Consider the following 13234-nt stretch of genomic DNA (forward strand, 5'->3'; position numbering starts at 1 on the left):
TTCTTAAAAATCATTTACTGAAGTTTTACTTCCAATGCAGTAGTATAGCTAAGAGCAGCACAGCCTTGCAAAGCGTCAGAAGTAGCTCCTGTCATAAAACACGATGTCAGAAACACTCAGCCTTTCTATTAGCCTTGTGTTAATAATGATGAACAGACACATATTCAAACGTGACACTCATAGCTGAGGCCAATTTATAACCTTGGGGTTGTGCAGATGTAAGTAATGCTTTGGTTTTGGCTGCAGGAAGTTTATGACTGATGATGAAGGGCCAAGTTGGTTCTCCAGTTCTAGGCTGAGTTTGCAGTGAGGGAAACAGCATACATTTGATTTAAAGAAGAGGGAAAGTCCTGATTTTGAATTTGGGATTGTTTGGTTTTGGGTTTTTTTTTTTTTTGCAGAGCTGTGTTTCAGAGTGGGACCATGCTTCCAGGATAAGGAGTACTTTCTTTGCTTTGGTGCAGTACCTAGTCCTGCTCTCCTGCTCTGAGCAGTGGCAGATCACCTTGCTGGGTTCCAGCCACAGGTGTGTTTTTACCATTAAGGCCAGTAAAAGCTTGTGTCTTCTGCTCATGCATTTGTCCTGCTTCGGCATTTGTTGCTTGGATTGGGGCTTTTAAAAAATTTCTTTCTGAAGGGCTTAACTGTGTAGTAAGTAGCTGTTAATTAAAACCACTGTTTTATCCTGTGGCAAAGAGAATTAAGCTGGTACCTAAGTAAATATTAGGGAAAAGACTTAGTGAGAAAAGGCCATACATACCAAAGTAGGACACCTTGGTGCAGATGGCTGACTCATCAGTGTGACATATTCTGTGTTAAATATGGAAAGCTCAGATGTCATTTGTCATTTGCTCATAAAGAGCAGAGTGAATTTTTTTTTTAAATTTTTTTTCCTTCCAGAGATGCCTTGTAAACCAGGCAGAGATCTTGATTTACTGTCTATGCAGGTAAAAATACTGATACCTGTGCAGCTCTTCTCATTCCTCTGCTGCAGCCAAGGGCCTCCCTCATTTATGCATCCTCCCTGCTGTTTGGAGGTTCCTGCACCAGGCCAGGGCCACCTTTTTAGGCTGCTGGATATATTTTCATTACCAGTTATGAGCTGAGTTTCTCCACCAAGATCTTGTTTCCAACTTCCATCTTAATTTGCAGCAGCAATAATTTAGCTGCTAATCCTTTTCCATCTCACCTGCCTGGGGAAGTAATTTGAGCCCTGAAGGTCTAATCCTGGCTTCACTGACGTAGTTTATTACTCTGAGCATCCCACTGCCCCCAGGAGCTGTGGGAGGCATATTTTTGGGAGGCTGTGTTGTGTAGCCAGCTCTGGAGCTGCACCGGAAAGTGATCTGAGGGGTACCTGCCACACGCTGCTGCTGCTCTAAGCCTGAGGCTCTGAGGCAGACAGATACCTTTGTTCTGGCTTGGAGTTTTAATGTAAGTGGATTCAAGACAAAAGGAAAGCTGCTTTTCTCCAGATCAAGGAAACATTTGCAGGAACTTAGTATCTTTAGAAAAAAATAAATACAGTAATGCAGAAGTAACTGGCTCTCAGGGAGACACCAAACTGAACACGTGATGCAAGCGCTTTTTCACACTTTCCTTTTCCTCACAGATACAGAAAAGAGTTTTGGGGAACCATTCTCTTGCCAGGTTTTTCAACAGTGTTTTTGCCAGTCTCACTGCTGCTGCATGTCTGGGCATGCAGGGAAATGCACCAAGCTGCCAGTTCACTCTGCAGCCAGCGAGGTTTCTGGATAGGGAGTCATCCTTCCCCATGCCAGCATCCCTAGAAAAAGAATCCTGAAACCCTTCCAGCTCTGAAGTGTATTTCTGGTGTTGTTCTAGCTCTCTTTGCCTTCAACAGTGAAGTTTCAAATCCCCCATCTTCTTCCTCAATCTAGCTTTCAGGGAGGGAAAAATATACACATACAGGCATAAACATAAGCATACTATAGAGCTACAAGGCTGATGGTAAAATTATCCTTTTTTCTGAGTTTTCTGACTGTCCCTGACTACTAGTCAGGTTTCTGCTCTGTTTGCATTCACTGTGATAGCTACAACTACTAATCTTAAAAAACCAGATATTCTAGAATCACCTTGTTCTGTGTCTCACAGTTAAATATTGTACTTCTCAAGCATGAGATGAGCTCAGTTGGTTAGAGCATAGTGCTAATAATACCAAGGTTGTGGGTTTGATCTCCATATGGGGCATTCACTTGATGATCCTTGTGGGTCCCTTCCAACATAGAATATTCTGTGATTCTGTGATCTTTACTTAGTTCTGTATATGTAGCCTTATGTTTGGCACTATATTAGTACATAGCAGGAGTTCTTACACATTTGTAGCTCATTAATGAAATCTTAAATGCAATCTGGACTTATGAAAATGTACTTATTCAACTGGACAGCGATAATTTTTTAATACCTGGCTAACCTTTGAAACAATGCTAAAATGCTAATCAATCCCTATTATGTGGTTAATGTCCTAAACAGCCTTTGTCCCAGCCATTCAAATTATCATGCCAATTTTAATTAGGAATGTGGTCTGCAGTGTAGATTCACTTAAAAAATTCTTTCCAAAACCCCTATGAAGAGATTTCTGTTTGAATAGCAGCTCTTTTGCAGCCAATTTATATACTTGCATAGATGGTAAAGTGCTTGCCAGTGAAATTGCTTTAAAAGCCATCTCATATAATGATATAGCAATAATACCATTTTACAATACAGAAGATAGATGTTTTTTCACAGATATGATCCAGTGCAGAATTAACCCTCCAAAATATCAATCCAAGTTTGACTTGAGTTTAGTCCTTTGGGGACCAGTTCACAGGATAATACTCTGAAGCTCTCTGCCTTGCAGTCAACAGAGGCACCTGAATTACAGGTCAATGCAGAAAGATGGTAGCACTGTGGAGTGCTCTGATGCTGAGTCTCACTTCTGAACTTCCCCAGCTAAGGACAATTACATCCCCCCCAAAAAATATCTGGAATTTTCTCCGATTTTCATAGTCAACAATGCAAGGCAGTTCATAGCAAGATGGTGAGACAGAGTGCTCCCTAGAACTTGACTTGGATTGCATTTATCCATGTTTTCAAAGCTAACGTCAGCAAACTAATAATTAGACATGCTTCCAGAGATGTCGGTAGATTTAATCTACAAATGTTTATCAGTGTTTTTTGCTCCATGGGTAGAAGGTACTATGGAAGGTATTGACATCCATGCCAGACTTAAAAACCTTCTGACATTCCCAGTGATCACTACCTCCTGTCTGCCATCAGGAGTACAAATCACCCTGCACAAGCAGGGTGTGCCACCTCTGCCAGGAGCAGCACAGGGAGTGCAACGCACTTGGCTGATTTCTCAGGAGCAAGGTAATTTGTAAATGCAGCTTTATCTCTCTTAGAGAAATTTTTGTAGAGGCTCAGAGATGGCTGCTACCAAATGCTTCTAGATTTTCCCTCTATTTCCCAGCTGCTCACACACCTTTTCCAGGTTCATGTGACTACTAGTTCCTGGAATCTGTACTTTTCTCCCTCAGTGACGCCATGGCTCTGTTTGCCTCATATTTACAGTTCTAAAATTACCACTCATTATTTCATTCTCTCTGCATGGGTCTTTGTTCATAACAAGATGGTGTAAACTTACCAAGAGTATTCGACATTTATTCTACACACACTCCGAATGCACACAAGTACTCTCTATTTAGACAACATGAATGCTGCTCTAATCACTATTTATCTTGTAAATTACAACCCTGTGGAAACATTTTCTTTGCGCCATCTGGCTTGATGTATTTTTTAATCAGTTGATGAGTATTTTTATACATTACAAGGAACAGATAGTAAAGCATTTGTTACGTTAGGACTTGAAGTAAAGACTTTTCAAAGCTGAACTTGTAAAAAATTCACTGCATTAAACATTTTAAATTTTGCCGAAATACCAAAGACAGTTTTGGTGAAGGTTTCATAGGACTCATTTTGTACAATGAACATATGTCAAGAAAACTGCACATTTTTCCTAGGAATGCTGGTTGAACAGGACCCCTGTGTAGAAATGAAAAACATCTCAATTACAAACAGCACTTTGATAATTTTGTCCTTATGATTTCAGTACTGTAATTGTAGTATTAAAATAACCAGTACAGATCATTGCTGCTGAAGAATTTCACTCAGATACAAGGAGAAAGATGCTATTACAATACAAAGATTCCAGGAACTAGCAGTCATTTGAACTCTCCTGGAGATAAGAAAATAAGAGTATCTGGAAATACTCACGATAAAAAAACGCTTTTTAAATGAGCAAATGTGCACAGCACTTTCTCCTGTCTGCATTTGGTCTTCCTAAATGCCAGTCAATTTTTTCTAAAAATTCACAATTTATAGTATTTGTAGATACAAAACTTAAAAGTAGCATGAGCTGGTTTTTAAGTCAAAGTCCCTTGAAGATAAATTTTCTTACTAAGTGGCTGCATCTGATTTTATATGAGCTTAGTGTTAAACACTTGAATTTGTGCTGCTGAAAGCAGTAATTAAATACACAATTTTTTGAGAAGCCTAGTACATTGTCCTTGAATCATCCTAAGGGAGAAGCTTAAAAAATGGCTATTAGAAAATGTACATTGGCAATTTTTGTCTTTATAAATTGACAATTTAAACAATGACCAAACAGTTAGGCATTAAAAGCCAAATGAGAGTTTGTTGTACAGCTAGGAAGAGTCATCAGTAAGTGGTTTCTAACTTAGAATATTTTGAAGTTAGTGTTGGAAAATCCATTCCTAAAACCAAGAAGAAAAACCCAGCTGGTCTGCACTGGCTGCTGAAGGATTTATTTAGTAACCAAAACAACAGCATGGGTAAAACAGGTGCAGCTGAAACTGAAAGAGACAGTATTACATGATCACTGTGTACCAGACACAACTTCTAAGGTCAGTTGATCATTGACTCTGGTTTCTTCCCACATACAGTATCACACACAAGCCCACTCACTTGTCTCTTATCTCTGATCTTCTCCTTCTTTCATCACTCTGTACCTTTCAGCATCTTGATTTTTCTTGGAAGTGAAAATCCTGTTCTTGGAGATCACACTGATAATACTGGATAGAACAAATCTCACAAGAGTTTGTTTCCAGTTCTTTGCTGGCATTAATGTCTAGTCTAGCACTCAAGCAGCATGTCTGTAATCAGCACAGCATTGAAGACTTTTTGGCCTTAAGGAATTCCTGTTGTTACTTGGTCCTTGGGTTTCCATACTTTGTACTCCAGCACAGTGCTCCTTCCTGCGCAACAATCCTGTGCCTGTATGTGAGACAGCCCTGTTAATAGATCTCTGAAACCATACAGGAGAACATGGCCTTTTTCTCCGCTTGTTTTTAAGTCAAATCCTCACAGGGATTCAGGCCATGGCTCCACCTGACACCTGTTTTTAGTCTCCTAATTGGGAGTGTCAAACTTTCACTGGGAGGGAATGGAAGACACATGCAAGAGGAATGCAAACAAGCTTGACTGGTGAAACTGCTGGATAGTGGAGCCCTAACAGAGCCAGCAGCCTTCTTCTGGAAAACAGCTCCTGTTTTCTTGCTGTCAGCTTCAAAACATACACGTCTTATAAATCTAACTTCTTTGGGAGAAAATTTGCCCACCTATATCTTGTGGTGATGCTTTGACAGGAGCAGTATGATTCGTCCTTTTGTGTCTGAAGTTTCAGAGCCTGGCACATCTGTTAAACTGAGGCAGCTGCAATTTCTCGCTTCAATCAGCTCTGTGTCATGCTCCTGATGTTCAAGTTGTGAAACACTTGTTTGTAGTTACAAGAATGTGAGCTCCTACCTCAGGTGTTGAATAAAGTTATTCTTTTCCTGACCTGCTGTCCCAACACACGCTTGCAATTAGTTTGCCACTCACTTTTCCTGCTGACATCACTGAGGTAATCCCTGCTCCGATGGAGAAGCAAATTATGGCAACTGCAACTAGCACAACAGAAAGTAAGACTCAGATTCATACCTTTGCTCTATTCCTTTTTATTTCAACCTCCCAGCAGCAAATTAAAAATACCCTAGCTACTTCAGAAGATTGCTGCATTCTGCCAGAGATGGGCTTAAGGATGAACTGTGATGCATTACAAGGTCAATTTACTGCAAGATGAACTATCTATAGACCACAGCCTATGCTTTTGTGTTATTACTTCTTAACAGAGTGTTTTGAAGATTTTGGGCCTCAGCTCTCTGGATACCACTGTCATTGGGATGGGAGAGGGAGTCTGTACCCAACAAGATGCCCAGTGACAACCCAAACAACACAAACCAGACATTGCAGTGTTGGGGGCTACAGCCTTCTGAGCTCTTGACAAAGCCATGCAGGACTCAGAAATATTTTTCAAATACTGCTTGGCACTGTAAAAGAAATTGCAGTTATGAAGGTCATGACAAAGGATCTCCTAGGTGAGTGTCCAGAGAGTGCTCCTCTCTGGCACACCAGCTTTCAGCTGTGTAGAAAGGATCAACAACAAAATCATGTGCTGAAACACATCTTGTTTGCCATCCTTTTCATTCAGATTTTGGTTTTGTGTATCAGTGCTGCAATGCTGTAAAAAAAATACAATTTAATTGGCCCAAAATTCAATTTCTTAATTTGATTCACACTGAACTTCTTAGTTTATGTTCATCAGGTAAGGAGTCAGAACTGAAATTAATAATGAAGAAATACATTTGTCTGAAATGACATCATTCAGTTTGTGCAAACACCTAAGTTTCTAAGTCAAAAAAGTGACTGCTAAGTATAAGGCCTCCTCATCATAATAAAAATGAAATTGATCAACAAGAAATGATTAATTATTAGAAAAATAATAAGCGATCCTAATTTGTTAACTTCTGTAACAAAATACAGCATAGAGGGCAAATCAATAATAGAATTAGCAACTATTTTTAAAGACTGGTTTTTACAAAACTGAAAGTAATGATGAGTCCTTTGAGGCCTTCAGGAAAGGATAAAAAAAAAAAAAAAGAAAAAATTATGAGCTGATAATGGACATTCCATTAATTAACCTTTAAAATGCAATCAGGACAAATGAAAATGTACTTATATGCCACAGTAATCTAGTGGGAAAGTGAAAATAATTCTAATAGCCCAATAGTGCATTCTATTGATAGAAATGGAGATGATAAAATTGCTTTAAAATAGGAATTAGAGAAAATGTAAGTCGTGCTTGAATGCAAATTGAATGTAGGTACAAAGCAAATTATACCAATGATATTACTAAAGTGAAATATAAGAATTGTTAAAAGCCCTGTCAGAACACAGATTCAAAAAATAGCTTTGCATTCTGGGAAAATAGGTAAATATCATCAGGCTTGACAAAGATAAAATTATTTCCAGTAACAGTATTTGAAAAAATTTTCAGCAGCAGCACTACAGCTAAGTAATTTTTACCAGTAAGCCAGGATAGCTTGCATACAGGTTTTTGAAACAGCTTTTTGGAACTTCTTTTTGATCTCTAAATATGACTCTCAATAAACCTTGAGAGCTCCAAAGAACAGGAAGAAAGCTAATACAGTGACTATGTTAAAAGAAGGGAAAGGGAATGACCCAGGTTAATTATATGACTGCCTGTCATCTGGACTGTAATCCTCAGGAAAATATACAAGTTTCTCAGATAGGACTAAATTAAAAAATGTTTGAGTTTAGTTACAACTCAGAAATTACATTTCCAGGAAACATATCTTGTAGAGCTATTGTGGTATCTCTTTGAGCAAAAGTTAATTTGATAGAAATAATAGTGACACTTCCTTCAGCTTTGGTTTGGCATTTGAGCTGGTCCAGCAGGACATTTTAATTAATAAAAAACCCAGACAGATTAAAAAAACAATCAGAACATTGCACAGTAAGTGAACTGTGAATAATCAGTGAGCCTCAAAAACCAGAAGAGGAACAATCAGTGAACACTTGTGTGAGTGATCCAGATCCTCTGGGGATCAGGATTGTCCATCTGCTATTCTTCCTTATGCTGCACCAAATTATCACTGAATCACAATAGCAGGGGATGCAAGAACTGGGGGTGTGGAAAATAATGAAAGCTAGTCACTTCCAGACTGACTCAGAGCTCTTGGTAAACAGGGTCCAGTTTAAAAAAAACCACAAACACAGAAACAAATTAAAACACCAAACAACTCACTAAAACAGCCCTCTATTTATTCACGTATTTTATTTATATATTAAGTACCTATTTTACATATATTTGTATTTATGTATCTCAATACGGTTAAATGCAGTATTCTAACTGTGAACTAAAAAGTGTAAGTCATCCTTGCCTAGACCATAAACACCTTTATTCTGCAATAAATTACACGGCCTGAAAACTTCCACAGGATTTAGCCTTGATAGGATTTTTTTTGAGTTTTTGGTGTGCCACATACAAAAGGGCTCAGGGTTTGAAAAGATGCCCATCGAAGCAGAGCTGAGGGACTCCATCTCTGAAATCTGAAGTGAAAATTGTTGAGCACTAACCTGACTTCACCTGACGGGTACATACATGTACTTATACATAGAATCATGGAATCACAGAATTTGGGTTGGAAGAGACCTTAAAGATCGTCTAGTTCCAACCCTCTGCCATGGAAAGGGACACAGAATCCCAGAATCAACCAGGGTGGAAAAGATCTCTGAGACCTTTGAGTCCAACCTGTGACAGAACACCATTGTGTCAACCAGACCATGGCACTGAGTGCCACATCCAGTTTTTCCTGGGATGGTGACTCTAGTGTCTCCCTGGGCAGTCCAGTCCAATCAGCCTTTCTGTGAAGAAATGCTTCCTGATGTTCATCCTGAACCTTCTCTGGCACAGCTTGAGAAGCTCTAGTCCTGTCAAGACCCCCACCTGGCTACACCCTCCTTCCAGGGAGTTGCGAAGAGCGATAAGGTTCTCCCTTGAGCGTCCTTTTCTCCAAACACCCCCAGCTCCCCCAGCTGCTCCTCATCACACCAGGCTCCAGAGCCTTCCTCAGCTCCCTTGCAGTTGTCTGGACTCGCACCTCGGTGTCTTGTGAGGACACTCGAGGTGTGGCCTCACCAGTGCCGAACGCAAGGGCATGGTCACTGCCCTGGTCCTGGGGCCACACAGCTTCCACCAGCCCCGGCTGCTCATCCCCACATCCACCCGGCCTCGAACGCTTTCCGTGCGAGGGGAAAGGGGCTGGGGAGCTGCACCAGCAGACGGACACGGTTTTGTGGCCAAACTCGAATGGTCAGTCATTGCAACAGGCTGCCCAGGGACGTGCTGGAGTCACCATCCCTGGAGGTCAAGAGCCGTCTGGATCCGGCGCTGGGTGATGTGGTTTAGGGGTTACAGGGGCAGTTCTGGGCGGACGGTTGTACTGGATTGTCTCGAATGTCTCTTCCAACTTTAACGATTGTATGAAACCAATCGGACTTGCGGCTGTGTAAACGCGGCACTTGTGGAAGCGCACCCCTACGCCCCAAAACAGCGCAGCGCCCGCCTCGGGTCACGGCCGCGCTCCCTCAGCCGCGGGTCCCTTTCCGGCGCCGCCCCGCCCGGCGCTGCCACATCCTCCGCTGACATCAGCCCGCGCCGCCATATTGAGCCGCCGCCGCCAGCGCGGCCGCCCGGGACCGGCCCGCTCCCCATGACTGCCCCCGGCCGGGGCGCGTAGGGCGGAGCGGCTCCAGCCCGGCCCGTCCCCTCCCCGAGCCGCCGCCGAGCCCCGCTCTCTCTCTCTCCGCCACCATGACTTCCCTGACCCAGCGCAGCTCCGGGCTGGTGCAGCGCCGGACCGAGGCCTCCCGCAGCGCCGCCGCCGCCGATAAGGAGCGGGGCGCCGGCGGCGGCCCCGAGGATGAAGGGCGCCGGGACGACTCCGGTGACGACGAGAAGGGCGATTCCAAGGAAACGCGGCTCACCCTTATGGAGGAGGTGCTGCTCCTGGGCCTCAAGGACCGTGAGGTGCGGCCGGGGGCGCTGGGCAGGGGTTGCCCGAGGGGACACCGCTTTGTGGGGGGTGCTGTGCGGAAGGGAAAGCTGATGGGATGGGGTCAGGGGCGCTGCAGAATGAGTGTGGCTGTGGGTTTGGGGGCAGAGGGAATGGGGGACGTGATGTGGCTGGAACAGGTTTGGTGTTTTGGAGGAGGTGGGGAAAAGGTGCACAGATTTTGGGGAGGGGGAACCCGGCAGAGTTTGTAGCGCTGCCCTTTGGCTGCGGGGTTCACAGAGAGGCTGTCGTGAATACATACGAGAGATAATATAGAGGGTCTGGGGCAAGATGAGGGCCTGGGGCAAGATAGGGACCTGGATATGGGGGCAGGGCCAGCGTTGGACTTGAAGGCCTAGGTGAACCTAGCACATTTATCCTCCTTTGGCTTATCCATTGCTCTAATGTGGGAGATCCCTCTACTCACGTTGGTTTTGTTAGACAGAACTCTGGTACTTACGAGGTACTCAAGTGCTCTAGGATGCTGAACAGCCCTTTTATACTAAGATTTTGCAGAGTAATAAATATGAAAAATATCTTAAAATTAAGGGGAGGGTTATGTGATAAAAATGGGCTGTGAGTAATGAGAAGAGGATCAAAATGAAGAAATGGCATTATTATGTAATTCTGTATTTTTACTGATTTCAGTGCTTAATAGTTTGCCATGATACTGTGTATCAAAGTCATTGAGAAAGGTGTACTTCCACCAGTGTGTTGGGTTGTTTTTTTTTTCGTTTGAAAAAGGGCAGTCAGTATAGAAAGCATACACACTGCAGAATGAGAGTTCTATCAGGGAAGCAGTTTAATTTGATATGGCATATGATTGAAGCGTAATGCATCCTTATTTTAGGTATGAAATATAGTATGGGTTTGATTAGGGAACCAGCTTTTCTTTTTGTTGTCAAGTAAACTTGCTTTTGTTTTTTAACTTGTGTGACAAGTAAATAATTTAATCCAGTTCATTGATTTGAATGGAAGTCTCTTGAAACTATGCTTGTTCAGGAGGACAAGGTAATATGGGAAGGAAGCTGGTAAGTTATATGTTCTTTGACAGAGCATTACTTCTAAAATAAATTTACTGGTTGATAGTGAACAAAGAGTGATTTTCTTGGTGAGCATTTGCTTTCTAACACTTGTCACAGCACCAAGCCTGACTGAGTTCAAGCAGTGTTTGGACACTTGGTGTGACTCTTGGGGATGATGCTGTACAAGGCCAGGAGTTGGACTCAATGATCCTTGTGGGTCCCTTCCAACCCAGCTTATTCTGTGACTCTCTGATCTGTGTATACACCTGCTACAATAGCATTTTGTTTCTGTCTCAGACTGTGTGTTTCAGAGCATATTCTTGTAGTGCCATTTTTTCAGGTAGGCCTTGCCATGGCATCCTGATAACCTCGGGAGATAATGATCTCTGCTTCTACATGTGAAATTGAAGGCTTGTTGAATTGAATGCATATGAGCATTTCTCTTTCTGCACACCTGAATAGCTGGGGGAAAGTAAGGAGTGGCAAGAGAGATTGCTGACAGGATTGGCTAAGGATACCGTACATTGAGGAAGTTGGTATAAACTGGGTGATCTTTCAGCCTGTTTTTTTAACCAGGAGGGAGTTGAATAGGTTGGAATTATGCTGTAAGGATTTTAAGGTAGGGTGCATTGTGTCTGCCCAGGAGGAATATGTGGCACAAATCTTCATGGTGTATCAAAAGACAATAGTTAGCATTGGGTCTAAAAGTCTACCTTTTCAATAGTGTGCATTAAAGTTATAAATTATCTGATTTTGCTAAGCACAGCAGTGACATACATTGTAGATGATCTAATATTCCTTTGTATAGTAAAAGGAACTGAATGGTTATAGTGGCATGGATATCCATAACTCCCTTGGGATTTTGCAGTGGAGACATCAGACAGAAATAATTGTCATCTCTAGGGTAGGAGGCTTAAATGCAGGAGCTGTAGTATATCCTCTTTGTGGGCTTTGTTAGACATGAAGCATTGGGATTTGGACTTTGGTTTTGGGCCTGTTTGTGCCCCTGTGTACAGGGCACATGATTTAAACCATTTGTCATGCATTTTCCTTCCAAATCTGGAAATAAAACTATAGGCTTATTTTCCAGTATGAATATTTTTTGTCCTGTGTTCTAACAATAAGTAAAACTTTCTTTACACATCTGGAAATGTTTTTTTTCCTAAGACTTTACTTCCAATAGAGCTGATTTACTGTAGCATTTGAGTGAGACTTTCTCAAGACAGCAAGCAAAGAAGAGCAGTATAGGGTTTGTAAAGTGTAATTGTGAAACTCTGTGAAGTCTAAGGGACAGGCAAAGGCAAATTTATGACACACAGGCTTGATTGAAAGCCTGTAAATTTAAAGCTGAGAATATCCTTCCTGTTTATTCCAACGGGATAAAACAATTTGATGTTTACTTTAAAATAAGAAAAAATTACAAAAAATAGACTGGATTGGCCAAAGAACATAGAAATAAAAAATATAAAAGCAAGGACTCTGTTTTGGCCAAAGAACATATTTGCTTAAAAATAGCTGCTTTCTCAGAACCCTCATTGATACATTAATTGATAACATAGCTATCAGATTTTTAGGTAATTTTAAACACTAGTGAATGTGGCTTAACTTAATGTAAATTGTATACAAAATACCTCACATGTATGGAGCTACCTTTATAATTTCTAAGTGTACATTGAAGAGTCTTGCTATTTGGAAACATTTTTTTAGGAAGATCCATTTAGTGTGTTGATGAGTTCAGTGTTTCCAGGAGATTGTTAGATACTTGTGTGAATCCTGTTTTCAGGGTGGTGCGATGGTTGTAAACAACCAGAGCAAGACTTCAGAGTGGTTGTCTGGTTGCTGCTGCAGTATGGATTTGGTGATGGGAATTTCTGGCAGCTGTGAAACAAGCACACCACTCCTCAATTCTATTCCTGATGTGAAACAAGCACACAGCTCCTCAGTTCTATTCCTGATGTCTAAGCACAATTAATTGCCTTTGTACATGCTTCTTGTACATGGTCTCTTTGTTTGTTAATGTTGTGTCCTCCACCAGTTTGGCCTAATTAAGTTGTACCTAATGTATGTGTTCTGGTTGCTCTTTTCCACCAACAGTTTTTCTTCAGTCTGTATTTTCTGTGTACACATAACTATTTGTTTATTCTAAAGTCAAGACAGGTTATAAGGGATATGTGCTGAAATATGTGCATGCTTGCATAACATGACAGATGTGGTGTCCTTGGAGGAGCAGGT

At 41.7% G+C, this 13234-nt stretch overlaps 1 protein-coding gene across 1 annotated transcript in view; it reads left to right on the top strand.

Moving 5' to 3' along the window:
- Positions 1-9570: 9570 nt before the first annotated feature.
- GOLPH3 (golgi phosphoprotein 3) overlaps positions 9571-13234 on the top strand; it is a 32411-nt gene continuing 28747 nt past the window's right edge. The window contains exon 1 of the mRNA XM_058826597.1: positions 9571-9952. Coding sequence (XP_058682580.1) covers positions 9737-9952 — 216 coding nt within the window. The 5' untranslated portion in view covers positions 9571-9736. The remainder of the gene's footprint in view (positions 9953-13234) is intronic.

This window comes from Poecile atricapillus, chromosome Z, assembly GCF_030490865.1.
Source record: "Poecile atricapillus isolate bPoeAtr1 chromosome Z, bPoeAtr1.hap1, whole genome shotgun sequence".
NCBI classification, from domain to species: Eukaryota; Metazoa; Chordata; class Aves; order Passeriformes; family Paridae; genus Poecile; species Poecile atricapillus.